This window comes from Aythya ferina, assembly GCF_964211825.1.
Source record: "Aythya ferina genome assembly, chromosome: 24".
NCBI lineage: Eukaryota > Metazoa > Chordata > Aves > Anseriformes > Anatidae > Aythya > Aythya ferina.
Genome location: NC_140322.1, coordinates 4073620 through 4092412, shown reverse-complemented (window position 1 = coordinate 4092412; position 18793 = coordinate 4073620). Strand labels below are relative to the sequence as shown.

The 18793-nt window shown below is 66.9% G+C and overlaps 1 protein-coding gene across 5 annotated transcripts in view; it reads left to right on the top strand.

Moving 5' to 3' along the window:
• The window catches only part of AHDC1 (AT-hook DNA binding motif containing 1), a 51151-nt gene extending 34398 nt beyond the window's left edge, over window positions 1-16753 (top strand). For 4 of the 5 annotated variants that reach the window (XM_084497385.1, XM_084497382.1, XM_084497381.1 and 1 more), the window contains 5 exons: window positions 7029-7197; window positions 8744-8787; window positions 8951-14002; window positions 14137-14886; window positions 16066-16753. In XM_084497385.1, coding sequence (XP_084353511.1) covers window positions 9028-13959 — 4932 coding nt within the window. In that variant the 5' untranslated portion in view covers window positions 7029-7197; window positions 8744-8787; window positions 8951-9027 and the 3' untranslated portion in view covers window positions 13960-14002; window positions 14137-14886; window positions 16066-16753. Of the gene's footprint in view, window positions 1-7028; window positions 7198-8545; window positions 8640-8743; window positions 8788-8950; window positions 14003-14136; window positions 14887-16065 lie in introns of those variants that run through there. The other variant, XM_084497384.1, reaches the window with a different exon arrangement.
• The last annotated feature ends 2040 nt before the right edge of the window (window positions 16754-18793 follow it).

Sequence of the window (18793 nt, the reverse complement as noted above, 5' to 3'; positions counted from 1 at the left end):
AGCTGGGGTTCACACCACGAGCCGTCCTCCGTCACTGCCACCGCCGTGGTGCGCCCCGGTGCCGTGCAGGGGGCCGCGTTCCCACCCCGTGCGTGGCGCAGCCCCCTCGTGCCTCAGTTTCCCCCTGCGTGTCCCCATCCTGCCCGTGGGCTCCAGCACACGTGAGCAGCGCTGCCCTGTACCGGGGGGTCCGCTCGGATCCCGTTCTTATTGCCGTTCTCTCTGTTATTATTGTTATTATTGGGATGCTGGGGGGGCTCTGCGGCTCCGCCGGACCCGTCTTTGGAGAGCGAGGCATCCTTCAAAGGGAAGGAGCTCTGTCACCGCCCCACAGCAGCTGCGTTCTCCTCAATTAGAAGAGGTAATGAAGCAATTTATGGGCATCTACAAAGTGATGTGTGAGTGACAGGCTGTGTACGATGCGCGCTGGGGCTCTGCCGGCAAGTTGTGTTCTTCCAATTTTAATGGCAAGCTCCCCGGCGAGGGTGGGGGAAGCGCACGGCGCCGTGGAGGTGGGTGCAGGATGAGGCACCCAGCGGGGTACCAGGGGGGTACGGGGCGAGCTGGGTGCCCCCATTGCCATCCCGGGGGACCTCGGCCCCATGGGATGTGCAGGGTCCCTGTCACTATAACGGGGTGGGGTGGGAGCAGGGTTTGGGGCCAGCACAGGGCACCCGGCTCCCCGGGGAGCACCCGCTGCACCTTGCAGTTTCCACCCGTGCCTGGGAGAGGCATTACCCTGCTGCCTGCCTCAGTTTCCCCATGCACACACGTGCCCCCTGCTCTGCTCGCACCGCCCCGCCTTGCTGGCACTCTTGATTTTTTGGGGACAAACCACGGGAATTAGGGGGCCTCGCGAACAGCAGCACGAAAGCGTTGGTTGCATTTCAGGGCCACCTGCTGTGCCCAGGACCAGCACAATGCGCCCCCCACGCACAGGGATTTAGTGGGGGGTGAGCCTGGGGAGCCTCTGACAGCCTCCAGGATGGGGGGCCACACTGCTGACCCGGCTGTATTGAGGGGCTGGGGGTCCCCGTGCGCTGAGCACCCGTGGGTGCCACCTGGGTGCTTGCAGCACGTAGCTTGGAGGGCGCAGGAGGTGCTGGGTGCTGCGCCCCCGGCTGGGGGTGGGCGTGCGGGTGGGCACGGGGAGGGGTTTGGGGGCACAGCTGAGTGTGTGTGCACCTGGGTGTCCGTATACCTGCATATCCGTGTACCTGCGTGTCCGTGTACCTGTGTTCCCGTGTACCTACGTGTCCGTGTGCCTCCGTCTGTGTGTACCTCCGTGTCCGTGTCCCTGCACGTCCCAGTAGCTCCGTGTCCGTGCACCTCCGTGCACCCAGCTCCGTGCACGTGCACCCTCGCAGACCAGCGTGTGCACCTGTGCCCACGCACACTTGTGCACCTGCCCCCGTGCCCGTCCCGCGTGTGCACCTGCGTGTGCACACCCCTGTGCCTGCACCCCCCTGCCGGTGCCCGTCCCCGTGCCCAAGGGCAGCAGCTCCGCGCGCGCCCGTGCCCGGTGCTCCCCGCGCCACGCTGGCAGCGGCCCCGGCGGCTCCCACCCCAGCTCGGCCCCCGCCGGCCCCGCACCGCGCCGCATCTCCCAGGAAACAGGAGCTGCAGCCAGGAGTTTCCGCTCAACTCCGATAAAAAAAAAAAAAAAATAGAAAAAAAAAAAAAGAAAAACAACAAAAAAAACACCCTGACACCAGCCCGGCCGTAAATCCTGCCCGGCCCTTTCTGCCTTTCTTGTCTAGCCAGTTTCTAAAATTGGCCGGGGGAGGCAACTGGCGGCTCCCCCCTGCCCGGACCCCCTCGGCCCCGCGGGGGCTGCTCCCCACCTGGCCCTGGGGCCGGCACCGAAGGGGTGCAGCGGCGATGCCGCGGGCTCAGCCGGCGCACCTGGCCCGGCACAGGGCCCCCGCCGCCCCCGGCCTCCCCCCGCTGCCCTTCCCCACGGCAGGGACCCACGGTGCCGTGGGGGCGACGGGACACGGGTGGGCGAGGGTGGCTCGGGAGCCTGTGGGGCACGTTGCCGGTGCCCCCCCTGGCCCCTTCGCGCCCTCCCCGGGCAGCCCCCCAGCCCCAGCGCCGGGGGAGCATCGGCTGTGCCGAGCGAGACCTCGGCACGGGCACGCATCCATCTGGCGCCTTCCAAATGTTACTGGCCTCGCAGCATCCCGGCCCCGCTTGGCGTTAACCCGCGGCGCACCGCGGCCTCGCAGCTGGCTCGGGGCTGAGGGGGAGCCGAGCACCGACCCCCCCGGTGGTCCCCAGTGGGGCTTCAGGGGCTGAGAAGCCACCTTGGGGTGAATGTGAGGGGGTGGCACGGGGCTGGGGGACGGAGCCTGCTCCGTGCCGGGGCGGCCGCGGGTGTTACATGACCCGGCGTGGCCGGGCGCTGGGCAGGGACGCACCGGAGCTGTGACTCATGCTGTGGCTATAAGAGGGAGCGTGGGGAGAAAAGGGGGGGGGCCGTGGCCGTCTGCGCAGCCTCAGGCCTGCCGGCACGCGGGGGGGGGCCCGGGGCACGCAGGGCAAAGCACCCCACGACAGCACCGGGGACGGCACCCGCAGGGGGGGACCCGCGTGCCAAAGCCCGGCACCCCCAAATTTCCCCCTTGGCACCCGGCTCCGCTCCCCAAAGGGCCGGCTGTCGGGGCGTCCCCGCGGTCCCCAGCGGGGAGGGGGCCGAGGAGGGGGCCAGGCCGGCTGCTCGCCTCCTGCGCCGGCTCAGCGGGGCGGGGGAACAAAGCTGGCACCGAGGGAAGCAGCTAAATTTAGCCCGTTTCCCTGCTAGCTCTGAACTGCGGCTCTCGGCTCCAGCCGGCCGAGGTGCCACCGTCTCTGCAGTCCATCTGTCGAGCGCTTTGGCGGCCCCACCTCCCCGGCCCCCCTCCCCGGCACAGCCCTACAGCCCCCCCCCCGTGCGCCTGGCGAGGGGACCGAGACCCCTCCGGGGACAGGGGCTGGGGGGCAGAGGGTTGGTGTGAGGGGGCTGCGTCCGTCGTGGCCAATGGCATGGGGCTGGGGGGAGCTGGGCATCGAGGGGAACGTGTGGGGGGGTCCTGACCCCCAAAAAAAAGCAAGGGGAGCATGCCCAGGGGGGGCTGTGGGCCCCCAGGCCTGTACAGGGGAAAATGGTGATTGCAGGGGGGTGGAGGTGGCAGGGGAGGGGGTCGTGGCTGGGGGCTGTGCTGCCTCCCCAGCTCCGTGTGGCCCCCCCCCGGCAGCGTGGGATGCGGCAGCGGTGCCCGCAGGGGGGCTGCGTCCCCAGCTGGGTTTTGGGGTGGTTTCGGCAGGGAGCTTCCCACAGTGCCTTGCTGCAGCGGGGTGTGGTTGGGGGGGTGCCAAAACCTGCAGGTACCCGGCGCTGCCAGCCCCTCGGTCCCACAGCTCCCCCCCCCCTCCCCGGTGCCTGAGCATCCTGGGGTGCCTCGGGGAGGTGTCACCAGCTCTCCCCGCGGACCACATTTCCTTAGGGCGTTTGTCCCCCGCAGCACCCAAACCCTTCCCGGCGGTGCCGTCTCCCTCCCAAAGCACCGCGGGGGTCCGGCAGCTCCCTGCGTGGGGAGGGGACCCCAAAACCCCTCTGCTCCGGTGACCTGCGGCCCCGCGATGGGCAGGGGAGGCCGAGCAGCTCGGCTGGACCCCGTTCCCTGGGATGAAACGCAGGCACCATCTGCTCCCTCTCCTAATTACCACCGCGGCGCAGAGGGCGAGGCAGCGGGGGGAAGCGGCGACAGAGGGGATCGAACAGCCCCAGGAGCAGGCGATGGCCAAAGGCAGGGGGGTCAGGGCTGTTCGTGAGCCCCCACGCCCCCCAGCACCCGCCTGCGGCCACCCCCGGCCCCCCCCAGTCCCAAGGCACCACCACCACGCACCGGTGGCACCGCGGCGGTGGCTGGGGACACCCCACGGGGGTGAGGGGGGCACAGGGAGGAAGAGGAGGGAGCAGGAGCCGCGTGCTTTGGGGCGAGGGTCGCGATGCTGAGGCCGGGGGGGTGGTGGTGGGGGTGAAACGGGGGGGTCTGCCCGCCCGCCCGACCCCCCGCACGGCGCAGGGAGGAGGTGGCCGGGGGGGGCTGGACGGAGAACACGGAAACCCTCGGAAAGCGCCTGCCAGGAAGCTGTCACTGGAGGGGATTTTCCATTGGTGTCAGCAGGCGCAGGACGGGCTCGGTGGGGATTTGCAGGGCGTGGGGGGGGCCGGGTGCGTGTGAGCGAGCGAGAGGGGGGCGAAAGCGTGCAAGGGGGGGGCGGCGGCAGGCAGGGGGGAGCCCCCACGGTGCCCCCAAATGCGCGCGTGCAAGGGGGGGAGAGCCACCACCGTGCCCTGGGGGTGCACGTGTGTGTGTGAGTGTGCAAGGGAGGGGTGGTGTCCCCAGGAGCGTGCAAGGGGTGTGCGTGCACAAGTGGGGCACCCCCCTGATGCCACAATTTGGGGGGGGGCACATCCATGGCGCGTGTGCAAGGGAGGTGCGAGCACACGCACCGGGGACGGACGTGGCAAGCCCGTGCCCGCAGCACCCGCGTGACGGGGGCGCCCAAAACGGGGGATTTGGGGCGCTCCCAACCCACCCCCGGTGCCCAGGGGGCCGGGCAGGCAGCGGGGTGATTGGGGGGGACCCCCCTGCGCCCCCGCACCCCACGCCAGCCCCGCGGGCATCTCGGCACGGGGTGGGGGGCGCGGGGCCGGCGTGTCCCCATCTGTGTGGCGGCTGCGTCCCCGCCGCCTGGCTGTCTCCCGGTGGCATCTCCGGCCCCACCCTGACGTCTGGGTGGCCTCGGAGCCGGGCACCAAACCACGGCCGTGTCTTGCGGGGCCGGCCCCTCCGCCGCAAGCTGCCGCGACGCCGGTGCCAAGCGAACCCTTCCGGGGAGGGGGCCGGGTGCCAGCGGCCCCGGGGAAAGGGGGGGAAGGAGGTGGGGGGAAGGACGCAGCCCCCCGTGCCCTCGCCGTGTCACCTCTCCCGCCCCGCGGCACTGGGTGGCCGTGCCACCCAAGCGGGAGCCCCCCCGGGAAGCCAGCTGGGGCCGGGGGGCTTGGGGGGGGGGAGGCCGTGCCGCCTGCCTCCAGCCTGCGCCGAGCCTGAAACCGTTAAACTAATTAAAGATTTGCAGCAGCAGGATTAAGCCCGGGCAGGGGAGGTGGCGAGCCCAGGTAGTCGATTAGTTCACCAGGCGAGGATATTGGATTTCTGCGAGGCGAGTCAGCAGTCTTCGGGGGCTGTTATCTTTGCGAGGCTCCAGGGGTCAGGAGGTGGGATGCAGAGGTGGCTGCAATTCCTCCCCCCCCCCCCTCCCGCCGCCCGCCTCGCCCGCCGCAGCGCCCGGCCTCGCCGCCTCTCCCCCGCCCGCCTCTCCCATCCATCTCTCCCTCTCGCTCGCTCCCTCCATCCCTCCTCTCTTGTGTGGTCTCGGCTGGTGTTTTGTAACCAGCAAGGAAAAAAAAAAAAAAAAAAAAAAAAAAAAAGAAGGGAAAAAAAAAAAAAAAAAAAAAAAGAAGGAAAACGGCCCTACCCCTGGCTAGCAACCCAGGAATGGCGAAGTCCAGAGCGCCTAATGCGAAACATGTGGCAGCTGCCTGGGGCTGAGCAGAGGAGGTGAAAGTGAGCGCGGCGGCGCGGTGAGCATCCCGGCGCGCCCGGCTCCCTCGCCCCCAAATGGTGGCGGGGGGCCCGTGGGTGCTGCCTGGCCCCTCGGCTGAGTGGGGGGCGCAGGTGGTCCCGGACGGAGGGCGGGAGGAGCGCTGGCAGCACGCGGGGAGCGTCGCCCACCTTGGCACCGGCCGCGTGGCCCCGCCGAGCCGAGGGCAGGAGCCCGGCACCGGGCAGGGTTTGGTAAGAGCCGGCGGCACCGCGCACGGCTGGGGGGGCGCGCACCCATGGGTGCACACAGCAGGGTGCCACGCACACCAGCAGGGAGCCCCGGGCATCCTGCTGTGCAAGGATTTGCGAGCTCGGAGGCGGCTCCGTGCGCTCAGGGTGCGTGCGAGGGGCACCCCACGGCCCCTCGGGGGCAGCCGGGGCGCAGAGGAGGGGACGCGGCCGTGCCCCGTCCTCCCTGGCGAGCCGTGCGCAGCGTGTGCGGCAGGGAGCGGGTCCCAGCGGCTGTTCTGGAAAGCCTCCTGTTTGCTTCCTTCCTGCCTGACTCCCCTCCAACAGCTCTCAGCTCCGGGCACATTAGCAGATTCATCAGAGACTCGACCGGTCTTTCTAGCACATATTTTCCTGCTCCACATTGCCCTTGGTGTAACTCTACACCGTGCAGGCAACACAGCCGCGTTTCTCCGCTGGGCTGCGGGAGAGGTGCCTGCGCCTCCGTGCCAGCGCTGCGCCCAAAGGATCGCGGGGAGACGGGGAGGGGGCTGAGGACGGCCTGACAGGTTTGAATTCTCCTTCCCTGCCTTGTTGATAAGTTGTCACGCTAATCCAGACACCGGGAACAGCCTGGATCACGCCGAGCGGGTGTGTGTGGCTGGGTGTGTGTGTGTGTGTGTGCTGGGGGAGGGAGAGAACAGGCAGAGATTCACACGCGGCTGGGGGGGGAAAATGCAGCCAGACGCAGGCACAGCCGGACCTCGCCGGGCTGGGGGGGGCTCTGCCGTGCTCCCCCCGTGCCAATGTGCACGGGCACACGGCCCCCGGGCGTGCTGGCATCGTGTGGGCACCACCGGAGCAGGCGGCACAGATCCACGCGCACACGCGTGTGCACACACGTGCACATAAGTGGGAAACGTCGCACCCCAGGAGGACAAACCCGAGGCTTGGGGGGAGCAAAGGGGCTCCCAGCCCCAAATCACACCCCCGTGTGTCCCTGGGCACCCAGCAACGTGCCCCATCCGCGTTCCCAAACGTCCCCAGGGGGTTGCAAGCATCATGGCGCAGCCGGCGAGGCGTCAAACGCGGGGGGCGCGGCGCGCCCGGCCCCATAGCGGTGCAAGGCGGGGGGCTGGGGCTGTTTTTTTTTGGGGGGGGGACACCGGGCTGATGCAGCGGGGGTCTCTGTGCTTGCTCGAGCAGATGGGAGCTCGGTCGCCTGCCAGCCCGGCGCACTGGAGAACGGTGCCAGCCCGCCAGCCGAGTGGTTCCCGCGCGCCCAGGGCTCCGGCCTCCGCCAGCCCAGCAGCGACGGCGACGGCCCCGACCGCAGCTTCAAAGTGAACCTGCACTGCAAGCACCCGCGGCCCAGGTACCCCGGGGGGGCCCTCGCCCCGGGACGGGGAGCAGAGGGTGCACCGGGGGTGGGGGCGGGCGGCAAAGCCGGCTGCTTCTCTGCCTTGGCGCTGGGGGGAGGCTGCGGAGCATCCCTGGGGGCTCCACGGCTCGGCAGACGGCTTGGCTTAGCGGGGTGGGGGCAAAGAGGGGTGCGGGGTGCTGGGAGGGGGCTGTGCCGTGGGTGTCAGCCCCGTGATGGGTGCTGGGTGCCCCTTTCCAGCCTTGGGTGCCAATGCCACGCATCCCCGTGCGCACCCCGCAGCGCCACCCGTTTGCAGCGAGGGGAAACTGAGGCAGGGGGCGATGCGGGGGCCCTGGGGCTGCTGCCACGGGGTGGTGTCACCGCGGGTGCTGCCCCGCTGCAGTTCGCTGGGGGTGGCAGATGAACAGGGAGTGTCCCTGGGGGGGGCAGGGAAGGAAGCAGGGCTGGGCACAGGGCAGGGGTGGGGGGCCAGGGGGGGTGGCACACAGACGGTGCCCGGCTGGGCTGGCCAAGGGACTGAGGTCACCTTCCTGAGGCCACCAACTTCCCACGAGCAGTGGCCACGGGTGGGCTGGGAGGCGGGGTGACACCCCCCGGATTTTGGGGTGTCCCCGGTGCCTCAGCCCCCTCGTGCCACCCCGGAGCTGTGGCTCGGTGCATCCCCATCCCGTGCCACGTCCCCAACACCGGGATGCCAGGGGGGGCACCACCACGCTCCCCCAGCTGCGTGCCTGCTGCTGCCCGGGGAAGCCCCCCCACGCGCGCCCGTGGGCTTGAGGGCACCCCCACGAGCCGGACCCCCACCCCTCGTGCTTGGCACGGGCAGGGGGGCGCACAGCAGCCCTCCCCTCCCACCCACCCCCGAACAAAGAACTTTGCTCCTCGCCCCCCCCGGCCCCTGTCCATCCCGTTGCCGTCCCCCAGCCGAGCCGGGCCGTGCCGGGCCGGGCCGGGGGGGGCGCACGGCGGGGCCGGGGCGGGGACCGGGGTGTCCGGGAGCTGGGCGGGCGGCTCGGCGGGCGGGCAGCGCGGCTCGCCGGGGACACCTAGCGGCAACGCGGCCGCAGGGCCCCCACCGCGCCCGCTCCCCCCGGCCCGGCACCCCCGGGGCACACCGCGAGGGGACGAGGATGGAGCCCCGGGAGGGGGTTGGAGGGGAGACGGCCCGGGTGGGGAGGGGGTGGTGGGGATGGGGTGGGGGGTACGGGGTTGGGGTGGGAAGGGAGGGGGGGTGTGGGGGGTGTTAACCCGAGCATCCCTGGACCCGCGTCCCCTCCGGCTCCGTGGAGGGGCTGGTCAACCTGTCCCCTCTGTCCCCAGATCGGAGGCAGCCTCCCCCTGCCCCGCTCGCAGCCCCGACGCCAGGGTGATGGGCACAGGCTGCCCTCTCGGCTGCGCCGGCTCGGGAGCACCCCAGGGAGGACCAGCCCCTGGTATGTCCCTTGCAGGGACTGGCGCTGCGAACCCTGGGGCACGGGGGGGGGAAACCCGGGGACCCCCGGCTCGGGGCTAACCCTGCGCCCCGCTTCCTTTGCAGAGAGCTCACAAAGTGCAACAGCAGGAGCAGCAGCAGAGCCGAGGGTAAGTCAGCGCTGAGCCGGGCGAGGGAGGGGGCGAAGGGGCCAGTGGGTGAGCGGGGGGCCAAACGCGGGCACCCCCAGCGGGGAGGGAGCGGGCGCAGCCGGCCGCTTTGTCCGGCGGCGCCCTGGGGGGGTCCTCACTGTCCCCTCTCTGCCCCGTCCAGGTCCCTGTCTCACCATCCCCGACCCCCATGTCAGCAACTGCTCGGCCAAGCGGCACGCGGGGGAGGAGGAGTTCAGGATGCGCGTGAAGCCCCCGGGCCCAGTGGTAACGACCAGCGTTGTGCGCGGCTCGCCCGACTACGTCCGAGAGCCCAAGTTCTACCCGCCGGGGCACCCGGCGCAGCGGCCCCCGGCCTGCCCGGCGGAGAAGGCCTTATCCTGCAGCGTGCTGAGCTTCCCTGAGGGCTCGTGCCCCGCGCTCGGCCGGGAGCACCAGGCAGGCTCGCTGCTGCACGGCGACCCGGCCGACCGGTGCCAGAGCGTGCACGGCGGCACCAAGGCGGCCGAGGACTTGCTGGGTTGCGCCGGCGAGCCCCGGATCCTGGGGGGCAGCGCGGAGGAGGCAGCCGCCCGCGACCGGGCGCCCAAGACCTTCCCCAACGCGACGCTGGCCTCGGGCCGCTGCAACGTCGACAGCATCGTCGCCCTGCTCCGGAGCAAGTGCGGCAACGGGCACATCAACCTCCACCCCGTGGTGCAGCTCATCGACATCATGAAGGACCTCAACCGCCTCTCCGAGGACCTCAAGAGCAGCGGGGTGCACCTGGACTGCGGCAGCCTCCGCGGCGGCGGCGGCGGTGGCCACGAGGACGGCCGCCTCCTGCCCGCCGACCGCGACCTCCAGTACAGCTTCTTCTCCTCGCCCTCCCTGGCCAACAGCATCCGCAGCCCCGAGGAGCGCGGGGTGCTCTGCAAAGCGGAGCCGCCGCGGCACCCCCGGCCCCCGGCCCGCGACGGGGAGGCCGAGGGCGGGGGGGGGAGCGCCCCGCAGCCTCCTCCAGCCTCCAAAGCGCCCGCGGAGGAAGCCGGTTGCTCGCAGCCCGACGCCGGCGACTACTCGGACCTGGCCGAGGCGGACATCCTGAACGAACTGGCCTCCCTGGCGTGCCCGGGGACGCAGCTGCTGGAGTCGCAGTCGATGGAGGCGCAGCCCCAGTTGCTCCCGGCCCAAGAGCTGGACTCCCAGTCCCGGCTGCTGGATTCCCAGTCGCTGGAGTCGCAGCCCCAGCTGCTCGATTCGCAGAGCTTGGAGCCGCTGCCGGAGTCGCTGGAGCTGCAGAACCTGGAGCCGCTGGGGCTGCAGTCGCTGGAGCCGCTCTCCGAGTCGCTGGAGCTGCAGTCGCTGGAGCCGCTCTCCGAATCGCTGGAGCTGCAGTCGCTGGAGCCGTTGGCAGAGCCGCTGGGGCTGCAGACGCTGGAGCCGCTGCCCGGAGCCCTGGAGCCGCAGCTCCTGGAGGCGCGGGCCCCGCTGCTGGCCACCGAGCCCTCGCTGCTGGAGGCGCAGCCGCTGGGGCCCGTGCCGGAGCTGCTGGAGGCGCAGGCGGGCACCGGGGACCCGCTGCGGCCCCACGGCCTGCAGCCCCGCCTGGGGGGGTGTCCCCTGAGCAGCGTGGTGAAACGCGGCCCCTGCGGGGGCCGGGGGGCCGGGAGGTGCGGCGAGGACCACCGCAAGTACGCACTGCGCCGGACTGACAAGCCAAAGATGCTGTGCCGCAGGAGGAGGGCAGGGCGAGGGCGCCGGGCGGACGTCGCCCCTGAGAGCCGCGTCCTGCCCCTCGCCCTGCCCGCCGAGGTGCCCCCGGGGCCCGAGGAGCCCAGCACCCCGCTGCTGACCCCCCCGCCGCCCCCCGAAGCCCTGGACTCCGACGAGGTGCCCAAGGCCCCCGCGGCGGGGAAGAAGAGCAAGTGCCGCGGGGTGCGGAAGATGGTGGTGAAGATGGCCAAGATCCCCGTGTCGCTGGGGAGGAGGAACAAAACCACCTACAAGGTGTCCTCGCTCAGCAGCAACCTGAACCTGGAGGGCAAGGAGCTGGCGGCCAGCAGCTCCATGGAGCCCACGCCGCTGCTCAAGATGAAGAACAACGGGCGCAACGTGGTGGTGGTCTTCCCCCCCGGCGAGATGCCCATCATCCTGAAGCGCAAGCGGGGCAGGCCCCCCAAGAACCTGCTGCTGGGCCAGGCCAAACCCAAGGAGCCCGCCCCGGAGGTGAAGAAGAGGAGGAGGAGGAAGCAGAAGCTGGCCTCGCCCCAGCCCTCCTACATCGCCGACACCAACGACAGCAAGGCCGACTACTCGGACGTGCTGGCCAAGCTGGCGTTCCTCAACAGGCAGAGCCAGTGCTCGGGGCGCTGCTCGCCGCCCCGCTGCTGGACGCCCAGCGAGCCCGAGTCCATCCACCAGGCCCCCGACACGCAGAGCATCTCCCACTTCTTGCACCGCGTGCAGGGCTTCCGCCGGCGTGGCGGCAAGGCGGGCGGCTTCGGCGGGCGCGGCGGCGGGCACGCCGCCCGCGCCTCCCGCTGCTCCTTCAGCGACTTCTTCGAGGGCATCGGCAAGAAGAAGAAGGCCCCCGCCGCCGTGCACGCCGACCCCGTGCACCCGCGCAAGAGGGGCCGGCCGGAGCCCGACCCCGTGGGCAAGCCCAAGCGCAAGCGGCGGACCCGCAAGAACGGGGTGCTCTTCCCCGAGCAAAACCCCGGGCAGAGCTTCAGCGACAGTGCCTCCGAGTGGGCCGGGGAGAAGGGCAGCCCCTGGGCCCCCCACCACGGCCACGCCGCCGGCCAGCCCAGCCGCAACTGCAGCTACCAGGGGGCCGAGGCCAGGCCCTTCCACGCCGCGGCGCTGGAGTCGGGCTCCTCCGGCCGGGCCGGCTTCTACGCCGGCAGCGCGGCGTCATCGCAGGCCGAGGTCAGCCAGGAGCGGCACAGCCTCTTCACGGGGTATTTCCGCTCCTTGCTGGACTCGGACGACTCCTCCGACCTGCTGGACTTCGCCCTCTCGGCCTCGCGCTCCGAGTCCCGCAAATCGGCGGCCGCCTACACGGCTCCCCCCAACGCCCTGGCGGGTCAACGGGGGGGCCTGGCCGCCTACCCGGCCCGGGGGGGCAAAGTGGCGGCGGCGGCGGCTGCCCCTGGCGCAGAGGCCGCTTTCCACGCGGCCATGCAGGGCCGCCAGGCCTTCCCTCCCGGCCGCCCCGCCGCCGGTTACGGGGTGGCACAAGGAGCCTCGGAGTGCCGCGGCGCCGAGGCCTTCCCCAAGCTGGTGCCGCCCTCGGCTGTATCGCGGTCACCCACGGCGCACCCGGCGGCCAGCGGCACCCCCGGCTACCCCCAGTACGGCGGCTACAGCGCGGGGCAGAGCGTGGCGCCCGCCAGCGTCTTCCCCCCGGGGAAGCAGTACCCGTCGGCGCAGGACTGCCCCACCAGCAAGGACTGCAGCTTCGCCTACGGCAGCGGCAGCAGCCTCCCGTCCTCCCCCAGCAGCGCCCACAGCGCCGGCTACGCGCAGCAGACGGCCGGCCCCAGCCTGCCGCTGGGCAAAGCTTCCTTCTTCAACAGCGCCGAGGGCGGCCAGTTCTCCAGCGCCGCCCACACCCCGCTGCGCTGCGACAGCCGGGCCAGCACCGTCTCGCCCGGAGGCTACATGGTGCCCAAAGGCTCGGCCTCCTTCCAGCCCTCGCCCGAGAACTGCCGGCAGTTCCCCAGCGCGTCCCAGTGGGCTTTCCGGCAGGGCTACGGCGGCTTGGACTGGAGCTCGGAGGCCTTCAGCCAGCTCTACAACCCGGGCTTCGAGTGCCACCTCAACGAGCCCAACGTCATCCTGGACATCTCCAACTACACCCCGCAGAAGGCCAAGCAGCAGACGGTCTCCGAGACCTTCTCCGAGTCCTCCTCCGACAGCACCCAGTTCAACCAGCCGGCCGGCTACCGGCGCGCCAACAGCGAGGCCTCGTCCAGCGAGGGCCAGTCCAGCCTCTCCAGCCTGGAGAAGCTCATGATGGACTGGAACGAGGCGTCCTCGGCCCCCGGCTACAACTGGAACCAGAGCGTCCTCTTCCAGAGCAACTCCAAGCCCGGCCGGGGCCGGCGGAAGAAGGTGGACATGTTTGACACGTCCCACCTCAACTTCTCCTCCTCGTCCTCCTCCTCCTCCGTGTACCCCTCCAAGAGGAGCACGGGGCCGCGGCAGCCCCGGGGCTCCCGAGGGGCCTGCGCCTCCAAGAAGGAGCGGGGAACGGGCAAGGCCAAGTTCCCCACCAAGTCGCAGCCGGTGAACCCCCTCTTCCAAGAGAGCACGGACCTGGGCTTGGACTACTACAGCGGGGACAGCAGCATGTCCCCCCTGCCCTCCCAGTCCCGGGGCTTCGGGGTGGGCGAGCGGGACCCCTGCGACTACGCCGGGCCCTACTCCATGAACCCCTCCACCCCCTCGGACGGGACGTTCGTGCAGGGCTTTCAGAGCGACTCCCCCGGCCTGGGGCAGCCGGATTTGGAGAGCAAGCACTTCCCCGCCCTCCCTCACCAGCTGGCGGCCCCCGGCCAGCAGACTGTCTTCGAGGCCGGGCTGCAGAAAGCCTTCTCGCCCAACTGCTCGCCCACGCTGGCCTTCAAGGAGGACCTGCGGGGGGGCGACCTGCGCAAGCTGCCCGCCTGCGACTCGCTCAAACACAGCATGCAGGGGGGGGCCCTGCCGCACGCCCCGCACATGGCCTGCCGCGACCTCCCCATGCCTCAGCCACACTACGACTCCCCCAGCTGCAAAAATCCCCCCTACTGGTACTCGCCCAACGCCAGCACCCGCAGCCCCTCCTCGTACGACGGCAAGGCGGGGGCCGGCATGCTGGTGGACTTCATGGGCAGGACGGACCCCTCGTGTCTCAACCCCCACCTGAGCAGCCCGAGCGGCGCCCACCCCCCCAAGGGCGAGAAGGAGCCCTTGGAGATGGCCCGGGCTCACCACCGAGGCCCCTACGCTTGCCCCCTGATCAATGACTTGAATATCTCCCCCGTACCGAGGGACTCTATGCTGCAGCTGCAGGACAACTACAGGTACCCCAGTTTTGCACCCCAAGGGCACCCCGTCATGGCCCCCGCCCAGAAGAGCGGGTTTTTGGGGCCGATGGTAGAGCAACAGCACCCCGAGGACACTTTTACGGTCACCTCATTGTAGTGTCTGCTGACGTGCCAACCGGACAACGAGGTTTTGTTACAGGGTAGGTGCGGGACCCCCCCTCACCTCGGGGCAGGGGGTCCGTGGGGTGCTGAGATACTGGGGTAGGGGGTGGGGGGGCACGGGGCGCCCGGGCCCTTCTCACCCCCCCGCCCCGCTGTTGTGTTTCTCTTGCAGAGGTAATTTAGCCAGCACTTTTTTTCTGGAACACTTTTCAAGTTCTGTATTTAACTGGGATTGGAACCGTTTGTTTGTTTTCTAAAAAAAAAAAAAATAAGAAAAAAAAAAAAAAGAAAAGAAAAAAAAAGGGAAAAAAAGAAAAAAAATGAAAAAAAAAATAAAAAATAAGTGAAGCGAAAGAGAAAAAAATAACGGAAGAAGAGAAAAGGAAGAGAGAGACCCCCCCCACCCCAGTTTTTTTCCCCCCTTCATACTAAAACCCGCTCCGTCTGAGAACGCCCCGGCTCTGCTTTCCGGACTGCCGCCCCCACCTCCCGCCCCGCAGCAGGACAATCGGACGGACGGACGGACGGACGGCCAGCCGGACGGACGGACGGACAGCACCGGCCCCCGCCGAGCCCAGGCCAGAGCCGGCGGGCAGGGCAGGAGGCGGCCACGAGACCTGGGGGGTCAGCGGCCCCGAGCCCCCTCCCCGGTGCCGCGGGGACCCTCGGCCGCCCTCGGAGGGTCTGGTTTGTGTTTTTTTTTTTTTTTTTTTTTTTTTTGCTTTTGTTTTTGTTTTTTTTGTTTTGTTTTGTTTTGTTTTTGTGGTTTTTTTTTTTTTTTTTTTTCTGTTTTCCTCCCCATTTGCTCGCTTGCTGGGGGTGTTTTTCTCGCCGGATGACGCCGATGGGTGTTCGGGAGAGCTGGCCGCACGGAGACTTTTGGCAGCTTCGCCGTGGGTCTCGGAGACGCAGCCGGCACCCAGTAAGTGCCACGTGCGCCCCGCTGGTGCCTCTCCCCAGACGGCCGCGGCACCTTTCGGGGCTGCGAGCACCCATGGGTGCTGCCGGTGGTGTCCCGTGGCCGAGCACCAACCCGGAGACCTCGGCTGCCCCAGGGTCTGTGGGTGGCTGGAGCGCGGGGTGCTCGGTGCCGGTCCCCAGGGTGCGGGGTGCTGGAGGTGGGGGCAGGTGGGGGCTGGACCCGGTGAGGGGGACCCCAGACCCCTGGGTATGTGGGTTCTGGGTGAGCGGGACCCCAGATCCTTGGGCAGGTGGGTGCTGGGTGACTGGGACCCCAGATCCTGGGTTTATCGGTGCCAAATGGGGGATCTGTGGGACCCCGGACCCCTGGGCGGGTGGGTGGCAAATGGGGGAGCGCAGGACCCCAGATCCTGGGTGTGTGGGTGCTGGATGGGGGATTTTTGGGACCCCAGACCCCTGGGCAGGTGGGTGACATACCCCTTGGCATGGGGGTGCCTGATGGGGGCTTAGAGGGACCCCAAACTCCTGGGTATGTGGGTGACAAGTGGGCATGTGGGACCCCAAACCCCTGGGCAGATGGGTGCCAGATGGGAGATTTTTGGGACCCCAGATCCCTGGGCAGGTGGGAGCCAGACCCCTTGGCATGGGGATGATCAATGGGGGGATTTTGAGACCCCAAACCCTTGGGCTTTTGGGTGCCAGATGGGAGATTTGTGGGACCCCAGACTCCTGGGTATGTGGGTGCCAAACAGGGGCATGTGGGACCCCAAACCCCTGGGCACGTGGGTGCCAGATTTGGGGCATGCAGGACCCCAGTCCCCTTGGTATGGGGGTGTATGGGGAATGTATGGGGGTGGATGGGGATGTATGGGACCCCAGACCCCTGGGCAGGTGGGTGCCAGATTTGGGGCATGCGGATCCCCAAACCCTTTGGCCTGGGGGTGCTGGATATGGGTTTATGGGACCCCAGGCCCCTGGGCAGGTGGGTGCCAGATTTGGGGCACGCAAGACCCCAGACCCCTTGGTGTGGGGGTCCCAGATGGGGGGTTTGTGGGACCCCGGCCCCCTGGGCCACACGGGCAGCACCCATTCGGCCACGGATCCATCCCTCCTCCACGAAACCGGGCAGGGGGGGCCGGGGGGGCGTCCGGACGCTCACCCCTGTCCCCTCTCCCCCCAGGCAGCCCAGCCAGCGGAGCCCCCGCGCCCTCGGCCCCCCGAGCCCACCCGACGGCCCCGGCCACCGGAGCAGAGAGGAGAGGAGGAGAGGAGAGGAGGGGGCCGCCGCCGGTGCCCCCCGGCCCCGCCGCCCCGCTTCGTCGTCCCCCCCCCCGGCCCCCGCCCCGGCCGTGGCGCCGGCGCCGCGCTCTCCTCCCGCCAGAAGCAGAGGGACTCTTTGGATTTATTATTATTATTTTTGTTTGTTTTTTTTTTTTTAATTTTTTTTATTATTATTATTTTATTAAGTTTCGTTTTCTGCACAAAAACCAGCAATTGTAAATACTTTTGAAGAAAAGGAGAAAAACAAAAAAAAAAAAAATGTTTAAGGAAAAAAAAAAATTTAAAAAAGACGAAAATTCACAAAAAAAAAAAATAAATAAAAATAAATAAATAAAGGAGAGCCACACACCTGGGAGAGAATCAAAAAGTGACGGAGAATAAAAAAATAAATAAATAAAAACTGAAGCGCAAGAGAGGCGGATATGCAGGAGAGAAGAGCAAAAACCCCACCAGTATGCACTGAGAAAATTTATTTACAGATCGATCGACAAAAAAAAAAAAAAAAAAAAAAAAAAAAAAGTAACAATAACCTATTTATTGTATATAATGTTTTATTATAAATCGTGTCTTGTATATTGCATTCTGTACATCTGCTGTGGTTTTGTGGTGTGCAACTTCCGCATGGGTTCCTTGGGTTTCCGTTGCCTTTTTTTAATGACGATGATTTTGAGTTTTATTTTTATTATTATTAATAAGGACGACGCGGTTTTTTTTGTTTTTTTTTTTTCCTCTCTTTTTTTTTTTTTTTTTTTTTGGCAGTACACACCCAAAGATCCGAATTTGTATAAAAAAAACGAAAAAAAAAGAGTTAAAAAAAGGAGTTAAAAAAAAAAAAAGGAGTTTAAAAAAAAAAAAAAAGGAGTTTAAAAAAAAAAAAGTTAAAAAACGAGTTAAAAAAAAAAAAAAAAGATTTAAAAAAAAGAAAAGAAATCAATAACACACCCTCTTTGTGGGGAGGGGGAGCTGGGGGGGGGCACGGGGGGGCCGCTCTCCTTCCCGCGGTGACGAGCTCAGGGTGTGCGTGTGCGCGTGGGTGCCGGGGGGGGTCGGCTCCTATTTTCTCCCCAACCCTTTCCCTCTGTCCCCCCCCCTTCATTTTGCCCTTTCCCCTTTATTTTGGCTCCCCCCCCCCTCCTTCATTTTGCTTCCTCCCCCCCCCCCCCTCCCCAAACCCAGGGTTTGGCAACTTCTGTACAGCTTTGTGGATTGTGCAAAAAAAGGAAAAAAAAAAAAAACATAAAAAAAAAATTGACCGACCCCTCCCCAAAAATGAAAACCGGTGCAAAAAAAAAGGCAAAATGCCCCCCCAAAAAAAGAAAAAGAAAAAGGGGGGGGGATTTAAAATAAAATAAAATAAAATAACCTGGTCAAAATAGCAGCCCCCCCTCCCTCCTCGTGTCGCCCCCCCCTCAAGCTGACCCGCGCAGTGCTTGTGCTGACCCGGCCGGAGATGCCGTGGCCCCCCCCCCCCCGGAGAGCCCCCCCGGCCCCCGCTCTTGCCCTGAACTGGTCTTTTTGTGTATTTAGGAAGGAATTTTTCATAGGCACTTTTTTTATATTAAAAGAAACCTATATATTGAGCCGTGCCGCTGCGTCCTTGCTTCTCTCGGGGGGGGCGGCACGGCCTCGCTGCGCCAAGGAGGGGGGGTAAAAGGGGAGTTTGACCCCCCCCCAAGGTTGGGGGGCTCAGCCCCAGCACGGCTACAAGGGGGGGGAAGGCAGCGAGCAGGATGAGGCCCCGCGGTGGGATCCCTCCCTTGGGGTCCCCCAGTGGCACCAGTGGGCACCCGCTACTGGGAATGATGGGTGCCAAACCCCCCCCCCCCACCCCCCTCCCCACGCCCCCAGCCATCAGCACCCACGGGTGCCACCCTCGGTGGGTGACGGAGGAGGCAGCGGCTTGGGGCTGCGGACAGGTTGAGGGCCAAAAGGGCTAAAAAAAAATGATTTAAAAAATTAAAAAATAATTAAGAAAAAAAAAAAAAAAAAAAAAAAAACAACTTCCAGGAATGGGCAGCTCAGCCCTGCAGCATCCTTTTTCTTTTTTTTTTTTTTTTTGGGGGGGGGGATTGGAAGGATTTGAGGGGGGGGGCAGCAGCTACCTGTGGGTGGGAGAGGTGAGCAATCCCGGCGGGGTCACGGCTGCTGCAGAGCAGTGCGCTGGGGGGGGCCTGGGGGGGGGGGGGGAAAAAAAAGGAAGAGGTTGCTATGGAGAGCAACACACGGCGCATACTGATGGCTGGGGGTGCGGGGGGAGCGGGGCTGCCAGCACCACGCCGCCGGGCTCCAGCATGGCTGTGTGGGCGAGGGAGGGGGTAAAAGGGGGGGGCAAGGTGTTTTGGGGAGCCCTGACCCCCTCCTTGCCACGCTGGGGGTTCGGCATCCACGCCCCCCCCCCTGCACTCCAGGGCTGCGGTGCGTGGCTGGGTGGTACCAAGTGAGCGTGGTGCCGTGCAGACCCCCCCCCCAAAAAAAATAATGGAATAAAATTGTTATGGGGTTGGGAGGTGCCCCGGGGGGTGCAGCTGGGTCTCCGCACCCCTTTATAGGGCCGGGGTGCTGGGAGGGAGAGAAGAGGGGGGTGCCAGCCCTGGCCCCCCCCCAAGGTGCAGGTGGTTTGGGGTGTG